Source organism: Acipenser ruthenus, chromosome 6 (genome assembly GCF_902713425.1).
Source record: "Acipenser ruthenus chromosome 6, fAciRut3.2 maternal haplotype, whole genome shotgun sequence".
Classification (NCBI taxonomy): Eukaryota; Metazoa; Chordata; class Actinopteri; order Acipenseriformes; family Acipenseridae; genus Acipenser; species Acipenser ruthenus.
Window position 1 is genome coordinate 80,581,063 of NC_081194.1, and position 17,874 is coordinate 80,598,936.

The following is a 17,874-nucleotide window of genomic DNA, read 5'->3' on the forward strand; positions in this document are numbered from 1 at the left end:
AAAATATATTTTTCCCTCCATAATGAATTATAAAGTGCAACGCCAATCACATTGAATATAAAGGCATTTTAAAAAAATGCAATTCAAGACTGCAAAACAAAAAATGTGCCTAATTTTGGTTTGAAACTGGTAAATTAACGGTTACCATACACAGGCATGATGGAAAATATTGTACAGTGAGTGACTGCATCTGTATTTGTCACCTTTTTAAAATGTTTTGTGCAAACTCCATCGCCGAACATGTATTTAAGAAAAATAAAACCGTGCTCTAGTGCTGTGAAAAAGCAGGCTGGAAATGTCCGCTGCAGCATCTACCCTGCTCCACTCTGCTCACACACTCAGTCCCCAACGCCCCCAACGTCCCCAATAACACCATTCGCCATAAAATACATAGGGCCCTCAAAATATGTGTTAGCGTAGGGACCCCACATTCTTTAATGCGGCCCTGCCCTTGCCTCTCAGTGGTGGAACGAACTACTACCCACGGATATGACATGACTGCTCAGTCCCTGGCCACCTTCTGGGGCCTCCTCAATACACACCTGCTCTGACAGCATCTGTAAACCTCACAACTCTCCACTATACTGGACTATATGGCACCCAATTGTACCAGTACTTGCATCAGCTTGTACTTGCACTGAACTGCTCCATACCTTGCCGTATTCTACTACTGCTCTCAATTATAACTACTTCCTGTATCTTGTAGGCCTACTTGATTTTAAGCACATATTTGTATTATAAGTTTAACTGCTCTTAGTCGAACTCGCTCGTCTAATTATTTACTGTAATTCCTTATTTTGCTCTTATTTGAAATTGATCTTATTTTCTACTGATTTTACTGTACTTAACTGAGCATATCTGTAATGTGATATTCTATAATTTTATAACAACTGTAAGTCGCTCTGGGTAAGGGCGTTTGCTAATAAATAAATAAATAAATAAATAAATAAATAAATAATAGTCCATTTAAATGACTATAGAATTTTAATTTACTTGCGTTCTGGAACAGTCAAATGACTGAAATTCGTACTTTAATGTTTTGAAGTTCAACATTTATAATAGGCCTAATGGTACCAGTAAATATGTATGTTTAACTTTGCAATTATACCGTGGGATTACATAAATTATATAAATTACACTGGTGTAAAAAGTGAATACGAATCTTATTAAACACACACACACACACACACACACACACACACACACACACACACACACACACACACACACACACATATATATATATTACCGTATACAATTCATACATGTTGTTGTGCAAGAATCTGAACTGAAACTGACCTTTGCTCATGACGCATTCAGATGAGGAAGTACACTAAACCAGATCGCGAAACATGGTGAGTTCATTTAAAACTATTTTCTCTCATTTAAACCCAGTTTTACACATTCTTAAAACATTCACCGGGCATCAATAACTATTTACTCTCATTTAAAAAAACAGCATATTGAAAATGTCCACCATTCGATGTCCACCACTAGATGTTTACATTGTGTATTATAAAATTAAAACATTTGCAATTAAAAATAATAATAATAATAATAATAATAATGAAGTTCATAACGAAGCGTAATGTATTTTGTTTCACAAATATTACTTTTTTTTAAATAGCCATGAGCACTTAAAATGAAATATCATGGACTATGTTATTTATTAGTTTATGTGCAGTAATAGATTACTGCCACCATGTGTCATCGTGATAGACCCTGCCTGGGGAGCTTCGTGGTGTTTGTCGAATCTTGGCACTGTGGAGTTGCGTTTGGGAAGGATGTAAACCAAGCAAAAAAAAAAATTACAAACACTGTGTTTACATGTATCTATGTGTGTGTTTACTTATTTAACTGTAATAATTGTAAATGTAAACAGGACAACGCATATTTAGTGCCCCCAAGTGGATAGCGGTAATAAGCAGTTAACATAAAAAATAAATAGTTTAAATTTTTCTGCAAAATATCTGAGATAGGCTACTGAGGGATTTGCTATTGACAGTGAAACGTTGAAGCTTCAATGGTATAACTGTCTAATCTTCCTACAGTGAACTCTTTTAATTGGAATGTATTGTTTGTTAAACGGATACAGATAAATATGCATCAGAATGACATGAAGTGTATATGGAAGGTGCAGTATTAGTACCCTTAAAAATACAACATGCATGTACATTAGTTACACTGAGGCACAGATTCTTTGCATTTAGCACAGTATCCAATGATCAGTAAAATAATTCTGTGTAAAAATACATACAGTATTAAGAATTGTGTTAGTATTTTCAGGGTGTCCAGCTACTCTCCTAGCTACAATAAACTATTCTTCAATGAACGTTTTGGGGGGAAAAACATGTTGAGAAATGCACTGATAATACAAATATCACATTTTCAGAAATTAAAATATGAAAAGACAAAACATTTAATTGAAACCCTGGCCCAACTGCATGTTGTATCTCAATGATTTGACTACATTGAAATAAATAAGTTAAGTGACGAAGGAAGGTTTTCTTCATTGAGCATTGCTGGATGCTGGATTCTATATCATTAATGCACACAAATTACATCTTTAATTTGACTTGCTGTACTGACATTTCATTGAAATTCTTTCACTTAAATTCTCTTCACTTAAATTGAAAATCACCTTTTGAATGGGGAGTCTTGCATCTTGCAGCAGGCCACAGACGGACTTGTAGATTTGTAAAGGTCTGAAATAATGAATTAATTCAGAGAATATGCACATTATGGTACAATGGAAGTAGAGAACTCCAAGTTAAACCACATCGTAGAGACTGGCCTTGAATTTCCAAAGATCAACCTTAAAGTGACATAAAGATTATTTTAATTTAAAAAAGCAAAGCGCTTCAATCACAATACCCTCAAGACTGTTATCTTCATTTTAAGCTACTTTCCTCTATCTCCATGCTAGTGCTTAATGCCCACATTTTTTACTTCTGATAAGATGTTCAGCACAATGCAGGTTTTAACACCTAGGGCCCTATTTAGCAACGTTTGCAAACCCCTAAGGCAATCGCAAAACACTTTTGCGGACAGTTAGCGCACCAGAATCAGACACAAACAGACTTTGCCCACCTATGTGATTTAGCAACACGTGTTTTTGTGACCACTCGGCAAGTTAGCGTCAGCGCTTGACATGTGCTGAACTTGGGGAGTGTCCTCATTTAAATACAATGTGATTCCGATGTCTGGATGTCTGTGGTGGAACACTACAGTACACTCCTCAGAAGGTTAGCAATATCATCCTGGCTTCTTGTGTTTTGCACAGCATAGCTCTCCGTAATGGATGTTGAACTTACAGAGGAAAAAATACAGGGTTTGAGGGGAGCAGATGCTGAACCTGAAGCACCAGTGTTGGAGGTTGCAGATGCTGCAGGTGCCAGGCAGGTCAGACAATGGGCTGTATTCATCAAAGTGTCGGTTTCAAAATGTGTTAATATGAACAGATTAAGAACGGTATAAGAACTGTTTGTGATTCATCAAATACGTAATTTGTTGTTTTCGACAACTGAATGATGTCATGTCATACCAAAAAGAGACTGTTTTCCACAATCCGACAAATCATAAAAAAACATCAGTTTCCTAATTTGCATATCATTGACTATAAAAGTCGGAAAAGGGAAGTGATTCATCATACACTTGTGGTGTAAAGAAGGACCTTTTTTCAGTCGATGTTTAACACCACGTCTCAGCTGTTCTTAACACGGACAGAACATAAAACATGGACGGGGCTGCCGTATTGGAAGAAAATGCCAATGCAAATGCCCTTGCAGCACATGACCTAGAAAACAAGGCTGCTATGCAACTTTCTTTCTTTTCTGAACATGCGCAATGATGAGGTGAAAAGAAGATTCAGACTAGATACAGCTGATACAGCTGTGTGAGGAACTGAGCGGGGATTTTGAAAGCCAAATAGCTAGAAGTCATGCTTTACCAGTGCACATCACAGTTCAAATAGCACTGGGGTTCGACTGGATCATTCCAGAGACACGGAGGGGATCAGTAAGGAGCACTGGCATAGCCACAACATTTTTGCCACTGTGGCAAAAATACAAATATCTCAAGAAACTTTCAATTTTTGCCAAGCGTTCCTGTTCTGATTCAGTTTGAAGTACAGCTATGGACAAAAGCTTTGCAGCACTTATAATTGAGACATAATTTTAAAAAAATAAAATAAATATGAACATAATTTATATATTTTATTTATCATGTAATCAAAGTCTACATTTTTCAGCCCTCCGTTCGCTATCGCAGACCCACAGGTCCTCTAAAAGGAATGTTGAATCCTTATTGGTTGTAACCTTACTCCTCCCACAGTGCTATTGGCTGGACGCGAGATTCACTATTTGATGTGCGTTCGCCCACACATGAAATCCAACTTCTAAATCACGTTTCCGTGAGCTATTGCAGCGCTTCGCAATCGCAGTCATTTTTGCCCTAGCGATAGCGGCTGCGCACTTATTTGCTAAATAGAGCCCCTAGTGTCTTCAAGTGATGACATTTGTAACTAGCTTTTTTGAATTCTAATTTAGAAAAAGAGCAAAAATTGGTTTATTCAGACTTTGCGCTTTTCAGTGAAGGACCATCCACTTCTTTATAAATGAGCATGACTTTTTACTAGCCATAGAATTTAAAGACAGTAATATGATTTAATTAAATGTGCAGTTGAGTTTATTTTTTTATTTTTTTTTTAACAGTTGTAACTGACACAGTAATAAAGAATTCATTTTTAAAAATAATGCTAAAAGGCATTCTTTAGTCTTTCTCTACTGTCTTCTGTGTGGTTTGTGTTGCGATTGTGTGTTGTATATTGGGCAGGAGCAATAGTGACTGGTGAACTAAAATCCAAGGAAGAAAGGGCCAGGAAACCCACAGTGATGACAGGGCGGGGCCGTGTTGAACCACCCACAAGTGGGAGGAGCTGTCGGCACTTACACCAGTAGGGAGTTCTGCCGTATGCCTCATTTCCATAACCATTTTCCTCGTTGATATGACAGTCCAGTTAAGTGAGTTAATTTGAACAGAGATACTTTCAGTTGTTGTTATTTAGTGTTGTCTTCAATAATGAAACATCAGCCAATATATTGTAACTTTGCAAAAAGTGCAAAACTAGGGCAATACTTTAGTTTAAGGATTGGTTATGATGAATAAAGCATATATATAAAAAATATGTACAGTATATTTATCAGAAAAACGTAATGGGTTCAGCTCAGACAAAAGCCAGGAAATGAATTATTCTGCGTTCAACTAGAAATCCAGGAACACTGAGCTGTATCCGGGTAATATTAAACACTGAGCTGTATCCGGGTAATATTAAACACTGAGCTGTATCCGGGTAATATTAAACACTGAGCTGTATCCGGGTAATATTAAACACTGAGCTGTATCCGGGTAATATTAAACACTGAGCTGTGTCCGGGTAATATTAAACACTGAGCTGTGTCCGGGTAATATAAAACACTGAGCTGTGTCCGGGTAATATTAAACACTGAGCTGTATCCGGGTAATATTAAACACTGAGCTGTATCCGGGTAATATAAAACACTGAGCTGTGTCCGGGTAATATTAAACACTGAGCTGTGTCCGGGTAATATTAAACACTGAGCTGTATCCGGGTAATATTAAACACTGAGCTGTGTCCGGGTAATATTAAACACTGAGCTGTGTCCGGGTAATATTAAACACTGAGCTGTGTCCGGGTAATATTAAACACTGAGCTGTGTCCGGGTAATATTAAACACTGAGCTGTGTCCGGGTAATATTAAACACTGAGCTGTGTCCGGGTAATATTAAACACTGAGCTGTATCCGGGTAATATTAAACACTGAGCTGTATCCGGGTAATATTAAACACTGAGCTGTGTCCGGGTAATATTAAACACTGAGCTGTATCCGGGTAATATAAAACACTGAGCTGTGTCCGGGTAATATTAAACACTGAGCTGTGTCCGGGTAATATTAAACACTGAGCTGTGTCCGGGTAATATTAAACACTGAGCTGTATCCGGGTAATATTAAACACTGAGCTGTATCCGGGTAATATTAAACACTGAGCTGTGTCCGGGTAATATTAAACACTGAGCTGTGTCCGGGTAATATTAAACACTGAGCTGTATCCGGGTAATATTAAACACTGAGCTGTATCCGGGTAATATTAAACACTGAGCTGTGTCCGGGTAATATTAAACACTGAGCTGTATCCGGGTAATATTAAACACTGAGCTGTATCCGGGTAATATTAAACACTGAGCTGTGTCCGGGTAATATTAAACACTGAGCTGTGTCCGGGTAATATTAAACACTGAGCTGTATCCGGGTAATATTAAACACTAAGCTGTGTCCGGGTAATATTAAACTCTGAGCTGTGTCCGGGTAATATTAAACACTGAGCTGTGTCCGGGTAATATTAAACACTGAGCTGTGTCCGGGTAATATTAAACACTGAGCTGTATCCGGGTAATATTAAACACTGAGCTGTGTCCGGGTAATATTAAACACTGAGCTGTGTCCGGGTAATATTAAACACTGAGCTGTGTCCGGGTAATATTAATTAATTAATCAGAATCTGAATTCACTATTGTCTGATGCATGTGTATGTACTTGTTAATGTGTTATTTATTTTTTCTGTGTTGTATTTGCTTGCTTTGTGCTGCTGTGATGTTTGCCTCTTGACCAGATCATCAATCTTCTTATCTGGTAAAATAAAGGTTAAATGAAAATTAAAATGAAATAACTGCATGACATGCAGCTTTACAGTAATGTGCCATCAAAACAACCTTGTTAATCCTGTTTAATAACCTTTAGAAATAGACCCTTAAACTGAAGTGTTAGCAGGTCAGGTAAAAACAGTACTGGAGTAAATCAGAAAAACACCTTCAAGTTGCAATTGTTCAGTACACATTCTTGTTTTTTTATTTCATGTTACCTGTTTTAATGACTGATACATTAATTTAAAAAGCCCTTTTAGTTTTAAGTCTGATGTAAAGCCTGTGTATACTGTGTATATATGCTGCTGATAAAGAGGTTAGGGTTAGGGTTAGGGTTATTTAGAAGCAAACCAAGCTCTTGCAGCTTCCCTGCAGTATCCCCTGTCAACACAAGTGGATTCTGTGCTAGTCTCCCTCAGTAGCACAATTCGTCGCCCTCTCCCATTCTAAATGCAGCCTGAATGAGTGACCTGGCTTTAATTGCTCAGTCCACCCTGAGAAGGCATGATCCCGTCTTTCCCAGGTACTCTGTGCCACCCGGAACACAATTGATTTGTTTGTCATTCCAACATGTATTGCAGAAATGTTTTTTCTCTGGATAATGAATTGTTTCTCAGACACAAGGGGAGCACAGTGTATTTTGCTGTGCTGCTGACAGCAAATCAATGCCTCCATTCCCAGGGGTAACTAATTAATGAGTCTATTCTCTGGTGTGGGTTCAGGGACAGGCATCTTTATCTCCTGTTAACTGTATCAGGTGAAATGTATGAGAGGAAAGCTCCAGAGCCAACAGAAAAGATAGGTTAACAAATAAATACATATATTTACTGCCTTGCACTCCACAAAAGAGGTTGGTTATTATGGGTTAAATTTTACATTTTTATCAGTCACCATTTCAGACAGGGAAAGTGTAACCTTGACATTAACCTTGATATCTAAATTACAAAAATGTAACATAGTCCGTTTTTCTTATATGATTTTCTTTTTCAAGCATTGAATAAAAACCTGTCAGCAAAGTACAGTATGTTATACCTATTCAGACACAATTGTAAAGAATGTTGTTATGATGGAGTCAATAGAAAGTGTTCTGAAATGTCAGTTTTTCATGGTGTCAAGCAGACCTCTTTCATATGGTACTGAAGCGTGCATTGTTTGACCGATCCATTTTCAGTTTTTGTCCCCCTGTTAGTGAATCCTCTGCCAGTCTCCCCTGAAGAATCTCTGCCAGTTCCCTCCCATTATTTTGCTTTACCTTTTTGATGTGACAGAACAAACCACGTCCTATTAGGATTAGGTCTTTGAAAAGCCCTCTGAAGCTGTGAAAGGCTTTCTTTAAACTGAGAGCTCACAATGTAAGCTGTGCAGCTCTAGGCTTTGAATTGTTGTGTGAATGATTGGTAGTCTTCAGCGAAGTCTTCTGACAATTTATTCAATTTCTGCAATATATATATATATATATATATATATAGTTTTTATTATTCTCCAGGATTCTCTTGTGCAGCTGTATGGAATATTGATAACGGAAGAGTTGAGTGAATACCATCAAGGTCACTCGTTGAATGAAGAGAGTTGGGCTGTTAACATGATATTAAGAAACCGTAGTTATGGAGGTAAATGAAAATGTGGTCAAGGTTCCATGTCAAGGACAAGTGCAAGTAGAAAAAATGTCAATAATGCTAGAAAACATGCGAAAAGAGGAAAACATGCAGCAGCATTTGAATGTTGAATTGAACCTGTAACAAGAGGGTTAACCTTTATTGTGAGCAGGTTATATTACACTGCCAGATCTGAAATGCACTTGCTATTCAGCCATTTGCCATCATCTGTTCTATTTGTTTGTGCCACCAACAGAGTTACGACTACATTGTGGGAAATCAATAAATATGCACCAGTCTGTCAATCAGGGAAGGTGGGCATAGTTTTGGTAGGAGGGATTTTGAGTTGTATTCATTCTGCTTTTGGCAGAATGAATACATTTGGATTATCCATTTTTTTCAGATTTCATAAACATCTGTTAGTAAATCCGACAATAAAACCAAAGGTTGAAACTAAAAGGTACTGGATTAGGAAAATAGTGCTAGCAATAATATGACATAGATTATATCTGGGCAGTCTGTACTGAAGGACAGGAGAAATCTGAAACAAGAAATCCTTTGTATACTCATTTCCCAGCACTCTTCCATATAAACTGAGATTTACTTTACAGTTCTTACAGGGCTCTTAAAAAGCCAGGCACAAAATAAGACTACTGGTTTGTTTAAAAGCCTGAGTTTAATAACAGAAAGGAACGAAAGCTCTGCACCATGTTTCATGACTTTTCCAATTTTCTTACCACTCATACCCCTTCCTTTCTCTGCTTGTATTTTAACTATTCAAAGACAACACAACAGATGCAAAATTACAGCTGCTTTCTGATACCTGGTCTCCTAAATGTGTCACTCCACTGGTCTGGCTGCAATTTGCATTAAAAAAAGTGGAGTCATATGAGGACTGACCTCATAGTTTAGGTATGTCATATTGTTTGTTCAACCCATGTATATTACATACTGCAGTGTGATCCTTCTATAAACATATACAGTATGCTCTGTTTCATCATGTATATGCATACTACTCTCCTGACTCTGCCAGGAACTCATATCTTTATGTCTTACACTTCAACTATGGCGGTTACAGTGTGATGATAAACATCTATTCTATATTGAAAATGCTTCTCCCTTGATGCCACCTGAAACTAAATTATTAACATCATAATATACCTAGCACAGGATGCAGAACCATAAAACCAAAGAAAAAAATGCAAAACTTGGGAAGGGGCAGCATTCAATAAATCATCCGCTAGTGGGATGTAATGACACCTAGTGGAGGAGAAGCACATTACAGAATATTTGCATTATGTCTACCCTTGGAATGTGGCAGAGAAAGTACGTAGGCCTTGAGTTGATTTTTAGACACTAAGGGGTAGATGTACTAAAGTGTTGCGCCTGTCGCAATAGTCACAAACGAGTCAGAAGTCTAGTTAGCGACTTTTTAAGGAATGCTTTGCGGAAGCAGTTTTTCTTTGCGGTTCAACCTTAGATGAATATGTAATTATGGGCGTTCCTGCATAAATTCGCAAAAGGGGGCGGAGATAGTGCAAATGGGGGTTCTCAAATATTATAATGAGATGTACTAAAGCTGCTTGCAATTGCGACACTTACAATTGCATCTGTTTGTTAAGAACTTTTGAAAGCACATTTTAAACAGTCGCAATTGTTGCTGGCATTTCCCAGTCTGCTTTTTCTTGTGCGTTGCCAGTTGTGCTCAATGCATTTTTGAGGCGAACACCCAAGTACCTAATTTTCACTAAAGTCAGGGTGTATTTACAAGCCTTGAAAACACATTTCTATGACATTTCTGCTTTTCCCAGAATGTTGGGAGCAATAGACTGCACACATGTGCCACTAACCCCTCCAGCTCATTCTGAACATCTGTATAGGACCATGATCGATTGTGTGTTAATTGTCTAGGCTACTAAGTAGACTAAGTTAAAAATAATAATAATTAAAATAGTTTTATATAATGTAATGGGTAGCCTACCCGAAATACATTAGTGTTATTCATATTTAAAATACATCGGGAACTGTAAATGTATGTGTGTGCAATGTTATTATATTGTTTTTAAACTCGACACCTTCTTATGTCGGACAAGCATGTCCGGTTAAGTGAGGTGGTACTGTGTGATTATGAAAAGCTTTTTGGGGGTGAAGGTTGGGGCCCCACTATAGTATCTGATGTGTTTAAACTGCCTTTCATTTTTATATATATAACAGTGTAAAAATAGGTCAAATGGAACAGACGTTTACATTTAACGTAAACAATGAATCAATCAGTCAATCTTTATTTTATATAACGCCTTTCATAGTGGACCACCATCACAAAGCACTTTACAAGATGCAGTAACAAGAAAATCCATAATACTTTAAATACAGAGAAATGCAACATACATGATATACAGCAAATGCAAAAAAAAAAAAAAAAAAAAAACAATGCATAAAACAATACAGTGAAAAATGCATAATACATTAAATTCAGTGGAAAGTGCAATACATGATAGTAGCATAATACATGAAATAGTACATTAAATACAGTGGAAAGTGCATAATACATAGTAGTACAGTAAAGAAAAACACATACACACACACAACAGCAAAGTTGTGAGGGTAAAATAGCAGTCACCACGGCAACACCGAGCACCGAGAGCACTATGTGCACCGTGTACCGTGCAACGCTGTGTCCGTGCACTGATGCTGTAGCGCTGGGCACCATGTGCCGTGTGCAATGAGCACCGTGCGCACTGAGGTACTGAAGCACCAGTGGGCAGTTATGCCACCCTGCCTACCCTAACCGCTTGGTCACACACCTGGTCAGCGTGTAGCATGCACCAGGGAGACACAAGGGCTGAAGCCGCGGCGGGCGAGTTGAAGGCAGACAACAAAAACACGGTAGAACAGAAAGGGGAGAACACTCTGTTGTTTGTTTACAAGGCCTGACTCAAGGTGGGTGGCCTACACAGCTGGAGAGGTCTACTCTACAGCGGGATGAAGCAACATAGCCTGGTGGAGGAATACACGGCTGGATGGCTGAGTAACAACCCCTCTGCCGCTATCCACACCATGACCCTGAACAGGTCTGACAAGAGACGGGACGTGCAGCAGCAGCCAACGACAGACCCACTCCAGCTGCCAGATGACGGCTATGGGATCGACGGCAGGGATGCGGCAAGGCCTAGCCCCGTGGAGGAACTGTATTCTCCAAAGAAAGAAATAGACACTCAATCACGGGGTGACTGCACAGGCAGTCGCTCACACATGACAGACAGTAAAAAGCAGAGCAGCCTACAAAGCAAGTGAGGAGTGCTGAATAACAGAAAGAAGAGACTCGAAATAGAGAGTCGATGATTCCAGGAAACACATTTCAGTACAAATGCAAGGGAAATAGACTCAAAGCTCTTTTCTATCAACACACTCAGCTAGACATAGAGGTCTTACCTTAGCATCTTGAGAAGGAAAAAGAGAAATGGCTTCCTCAGGATGACAGTTTTAATCCCTCAGTGTGTGGAACCGAGTGCGTCATCCCAGGAAGGGGCCTATCGGCAGCTCTGGTATAGAGAGCTCAGCGATACCTACCCAATGGGCAGGCATATCCCATAAATAATGTCGTTGGTGGTCCATGACCATGTAAATGAAAAAAAGGTAATTTGTGATACGATGAATGCAGCATTAACAGTCATGGTTGTAATATACATTGTTATTATTTTTAAAAGGACTAAAATAAGATAAACGTTGGATAATTTGTTTCTATGGGGAGTTTCTGCTTACGATTACTTTAGTGTTTGTAGACGCGTATGACTTTTGATTTAACAAACAAATAGTATATTAATCAAACCTGGTTAGTTTGTGCATGTGTGAAGATGTTGTGTTTTAGAAACTGGTAAATAGAATACTTTTAGTTTGCATGTATGGGAATAAAGCACAGAGCCAATCATGCAGAGTTTCTGGGCATGTGTGAGAAACTTGTAACCCTCTCGTTTTGCAGTTGATAGATTCCCTTGGCTATTTTCAATTCAGATGCACGTACAGTAGAAAGTGAGTAGCACCTGCTTGAGACACAGTCACGTCTTTGATTCACTGAACACGAGCGAGGGCTGTGAGGAGGAAGACACCTCAGGACTTGATAATAGGAGAGATGTGCTTTGTGACTTAGAGATGAGTAAGGAGATTCCCCTTGTCTCTCGGAGAGTCGCCCTTGTGGAGGTGAGACCTAACCGATCGGTCTCAGAGGCTGGGAAGAAACCGATAATTCCCCCAAGGGAAAATAGGAAGATGACGGAGAGCTAGATAGATTTGGCCGGGGGGTTTATTTGTTGATTGTAAACATGTGACACCTTTAGTATTAACTCAGGAGTTATTTAATGACATGAGATTTCTTATTGGGCCACATTTTCAAAGCCTTGACTCCAGTTTAATTAACTCCTACTGTTTGAAGGAGGCACAATATCTGTTAATTTAACAGAACTAGAACCGAACAACAAGTTCTATATTTCAGCTCACTTTAGCTATTCATGGTAATTATGATGACACGTAGCTGCAGAATATGGGGAATCTGTGGAAGACTGCGAATTCCATGGGAGCCTGCTTGTCCAGGCATTTAAATCAGTTTTTAAAAAGATTTTTTTTTTTCCAGACAGCTGCACTTGTTATATTATCCACCTATTGCAGCATTGTAGCTAAAAAGTTCAATGAAGATTTCTTATGCTATTGTTCTACTAAGAGTGCCCTCTCAGTGCTCATTTCTTGATAAGATAGGTACCATATGTATCTCATTGCTATCACTTCATCTTGAATTAAAGAAAAACCATGAGGATGAATTAGGATTCATTCTGTAGTGTTTTCATTTTGTAAAAGTTGACTTTAGAAGAAAGCATTCATTTGCTGTGTTATCTCTCTCAAAGCCCATTAAAAATAGGTTAATGCAGTGGCACTAATTTCAATCCCACTTCATCTCACTACATCAGCTATGATTTCCATTACAATAATCACTGATGTAAAATAACACACTTTTATGTACTCTTGTATGTCTCCATTAAAAAGAAAGGATTAGACACATGCTCCTTATATTTGACTGAAAATAGGAAAATATGAATTTGTAAGACATCTAGAATGATAATGATAATGAAATAAAAAGCTTATTACAGTTTACACACTGGTCAGGTACTGTATAAAGTATAGAAACTTTACATTTACACTTGGATTTACATATTTGGTTGGTCTAACCTTGGTTGTTATTTGTTGCAAAGTATGGCGTGCACATTTCTGAATCACATTTCCAGCTGGATGTAATCCCATTGGTCAGGAACACTGTCACAGATATTTTGTGTGTTTAGTTTATAAGGTGTACACTGGAAATACTCCAGGTTATCTTACATCTCTGTATATCTACCTATGCACTGAGATTAAATGATAGGCCTACTTTTAACATCTCTACATTGAGATCTAACATTGGCCAGTGTGCCTTTGTATATCAGGCATCTCATCTTTGTATATCAAGCATCTCATCTTTGTATATCAGGCATCTCATCTTTGTATATCAGGCATCTCATCTTTGTATATCAGGCATCTCATCTTTGTATATCAGGCATCTCATCTGTGGAATTCATTGCCTTCAAATATAAAAACAGCCTCTTCACAATACCTTTTAAAATATTTATTTTAAATCTGAGCACGGTTGCACATCATGTAAATACTGACTATGACCAGTGTGACAGGATAGCACTGTGGCCCAATATGTTACTGGCAGGAATTAGAGACTCAGAGACAGAAGCTGCAGTGAAGCGCTGCTGTGCACATTTATTATTAGAGACTCAGAGACAGAAGCTGCAGTGAAGCTCTGCTGTACACATTTATTATTAGAGACTCAGAGACAGAAGCTGCAGTGAAGCTCTGCTGTACACGTTTATTATTAGAGACTCAGAGACAGAAGCTGCAGTGAAGCACTGCTGTGCACATTTATTATTAGAGACTCAGAGACAGAAGCTGCAGTGAAGCACTGCTGTGCACATTTATTATTAGAGACTCAGAGACAGAAGCTGCAGTGAAGCACTGCTGTGCACATTTATTATTAGAGACTCAGAGACAGAAGCTGCAGTGAAGCACTGCTGTGCACATTTATTATTAGAGACTCAGAGACAGAAGCTGCAGTGAAGCACTGCTGTGCACATTTATTATTAGAGACTCAGAGACAGAAGCTGCAGTGAAGCGCTGCTGTGCACATTTATTATTAGAGACTCAGAGACAGAAGCTGCAGTGAAGCACTGCTGTGCACATTTATTATTAGAGACTCAGAGACAGAAGCTGCAGTGAAGCACTGCTGTGCACATTTATTATTAGAGACTCAGAGACAGAAGCTGCAGTGAAGCTCTGCTGTACACATTTATTATTAGAGACTCAGAGACAGAAGCTGCAGTGAAGCACTGCTGTGCACATTTATTATTAGAGACTCAGAGACAGAAGCTGCAGTGAAGCACTGCTGTGCACATTTATTATTAGAGACTCAGAGACAGAAGCTGCAGTGAAGCACTGCTGTGCACATTTATTATTAGAGATTCAGTGACAGAAGCTGCAGTGAAGCGCTGCTGCACACTTTATTATTAGAGACTCAGAGGCAGAAGCTGCAGTGAAGCGCTGCTGTGCACATTTATTATTAGAGATTCAGAGACAGAAGCTGCAGTGAAGCGCTGCTGCACACTTTATTATTAGAGACTCAGAGGCAGAAGCTGCAGTGAAGCGCTGCTGTGCACATTTATTATTAGAGACTCAGAGGCAGAAGCTGCAGTGAAGCGCTGCTGCACACGTTTATTATTAGAGACTCAGAGACAGAAGCTGCAGTGAAGCGCTGCTGTGCACATTTATTATTAGAGACTCAGAGACAGAAGCTGCAGTGAAGCGCTGCTGTGCACATTTATTAACAATTAACAAACTATTTTGTAAGTAGTGAAGGCGAATGCCCAGCCTACGTTTTGTTTGTTTAAACCTTTATTTTGGCCTGTGTGTCTGTTTTATTTGTTACTTTGTTCCTGTGTTTTGTTTTGTTTAAAGTTTTTGTTTATTAAAGTGTGCATTTGCGCATTATACTGCAGTTTCCTGGTTTCTGAGGCTTCAGGGATTTTTTGCATCTCCTTATAATATTGTGTTCTTTTTAACATTGTCATGATTCTGTGATTGTTTTCAGAAACGTGGTGTTGTATCAATTTTAGTAATTTATTATCCCTCACCACAGGGGGAGTCTGTCCATCTGTGTTTCACACCTATCTTGAGAAATGCTTATCGTATGCGGTTCACAGTAATGCATTGGTTAAGCTATCAGAGGCTATGTCTATGGGACCACATGTCTGGAAGCTATGTCCAGGTGTATGTTTAACCTGCATCCCCAAAATGTATACTTTGTGGATAGAGATCCCAGTCCCATCATTGTGGAATATTCTTCATAGTCTAATATAGAGCAGTCTATATTATACATATTATACTGTATATGTCCAGTGCTGTCTATAGACATACAGTAAACCAGAGAAAGTAACCACGTGATGAGATTTTTTATTGAGAGCTCATTTTATTATGGTGTACAGTAGCGGATTAAGTCCTTGGTTGACATTTTCTTGCTGGTCTAATTACAATGATATGTGTGCCACACTGTGTACTGCAGATTTAATTTCACATCATGTAAATTGCAGGTTGAAAATGTGATAAGAGTAGTTTGTTTCGTCAAATCCAGCAAACTATCATAACCTATTCTATGCAAGGCCAAGATATGTGTAAACAAATATAGTCGACCGAAAGAGTTCCCTTGTTAACACAAGTCAAGGTCTTCATGATATTTTGCATCATCATGTGATGCAGTAGAATTGAAAGGATGAACTATACTGCATTATGTTGTGATGATTTACTGTATCACCTGTATGAATAAAGAAAGAACGTCTGTACCATTTCCAACACAAATGGGATTCTGTCTTTAGTTTGCTTGGAATGTTGAATTTGATCGGTTATCTCTTATCGGCTATCTGGGACTGTGACAGGATGCGAGTGACGTGGTGCAATAAATACAATGTCCAAACCAGATTCTCCCAAAATGTCTGTGATTCATTTAATAAAGTTTAAGAAACAAAATACCAAAAATAACAAAAGAAAAACACTCCTAATCCACGATCCTCCGTGCACGAAAACTGTGCTCTGTAATTCCAGGGATTGTGGTGAGTGATTGGTGCTGTGCTGTGAAGGAAGTGCTCCGGGGATTGTGCTGGCTCAGTGGCTGCAGCCCCTCGCTCCTACTCCTCCGCTGTAAAGACAAACACAGACAGCACGTAACACAAAACAAAACGAGAACAGCTCTGGCTGGTGGCTCATTTCTCTCAGTGCAAAAGTTCCGGTACTGACGTAGCTGCTTCCCCTTTGTACCCAGCAAACTCCTCCCTGCAGTCAACGCGTTGCCATGGTTTCTCCAATAGAGGGCTGCCCCGCAGCTGACTGCAATGGAATCGTCCGGAGTACTTGCAGCTACGCGCCCCTCCTAATATGGTCACCTTCCGGTTTCCACCTACCACCGAGGTGGCAAATCTAGGAGACAGTATACCCTCACCTTTACACAGCACCCTTTCTAGTTGGGAGGGAGATTCATAGCATTGATCCATTCTCTCTTTATCACAGGGACACATTCCATTAAAACATGAAAGGGAAATCGTTAATACAATTCAGATTTCAATTCTTCAAAAGGGGGCATGTCCACAAACCCTTTACCACTGTGCTAAGCTTCTAAAAAGAAAACAAAGTGTTATAAATAACTCAGGAGGTTCTTTTAAAAGATCATACCCGCTCCTTAGTTCTGTAGAAATACAAGCATTACAGCAACATTGTTTTTCATTGTATAAACTAGAATAGCAGTTTCCGACATCACAATACAACCCGTCCGACTCAATTACCATATTTTTCCCCATTGTAAAAAAACTAGGGGTAGCAATTTCTAATGGGGAGGTAAATTATGACATCTATAGCTGTCAGATTTTGCTACCGGTAGCATATTTTGATGGGGAGGTATATTGCGACAGTACACCGATTTTCAGTATAACCGCCACCCAGACCCGAAAGATGACTCCCGGCTCAAGTAAAACCAACAACATGAAGTAATGGCTTTCTCAAAGGACAGCTGTACTACCAAAGAAAGACTGGGGATTGTCTAAATGCAAGAGAATCCAAACCCCATAAAGTCTCTGGCGTTCGTCTGCTGCAGTCCTACCTTCAAACATTGGGGAGTCACGGATTATAGAAACCATACCCATCACACAGCTCGACAGTATAGTGGACTTTATCTTTCTTGCATATTGAAAGTCTGCAGCAGGATCTCCTTTACTCCAACCAAGGCCTGGCCGCTGTATAACTCACTGGACCACACACACATTCCCACTGTACTGTGCGTGTAATCCCAAAACAAACTCACACAACTCATCTAGCAGGAGAAGCCCTAATCTGTCCCAATGCACCCATATCACATGTAGCACAGAGATCAAATGTACTGTAATAACATAACACAGAGTTCCATGATTAGGAAGGAATCCCAGAAACAAAGTA

General features: G+C 39.0%; 1 protein-coding gene across 1 annotated transcript in view; it reads left to right on the forward strand.

Moving 5' to 3' along the window:
* The first annotated feature begins 1,233 nt into the window (after positions 1–1,233).
* The window catches only part of LOC117411457 (bifunctional protein GlmU-like), a 34,538-nt gene continuing 17,897 nt past the window's right edge, over positions 1,234–17,874 (forward strand). The window contains exon 1 of the mRNA XM_034019021.2: positions 1,234–1,355. Coding sequence (XP_033874912.1) covers positions 1,353–1,355 — 3 coding nt within the window. The 5' untranslated portion in view covers positions 1,234–1,352. The remainder of the gene's footprint in view (positions 1,356–17,874) is intronic.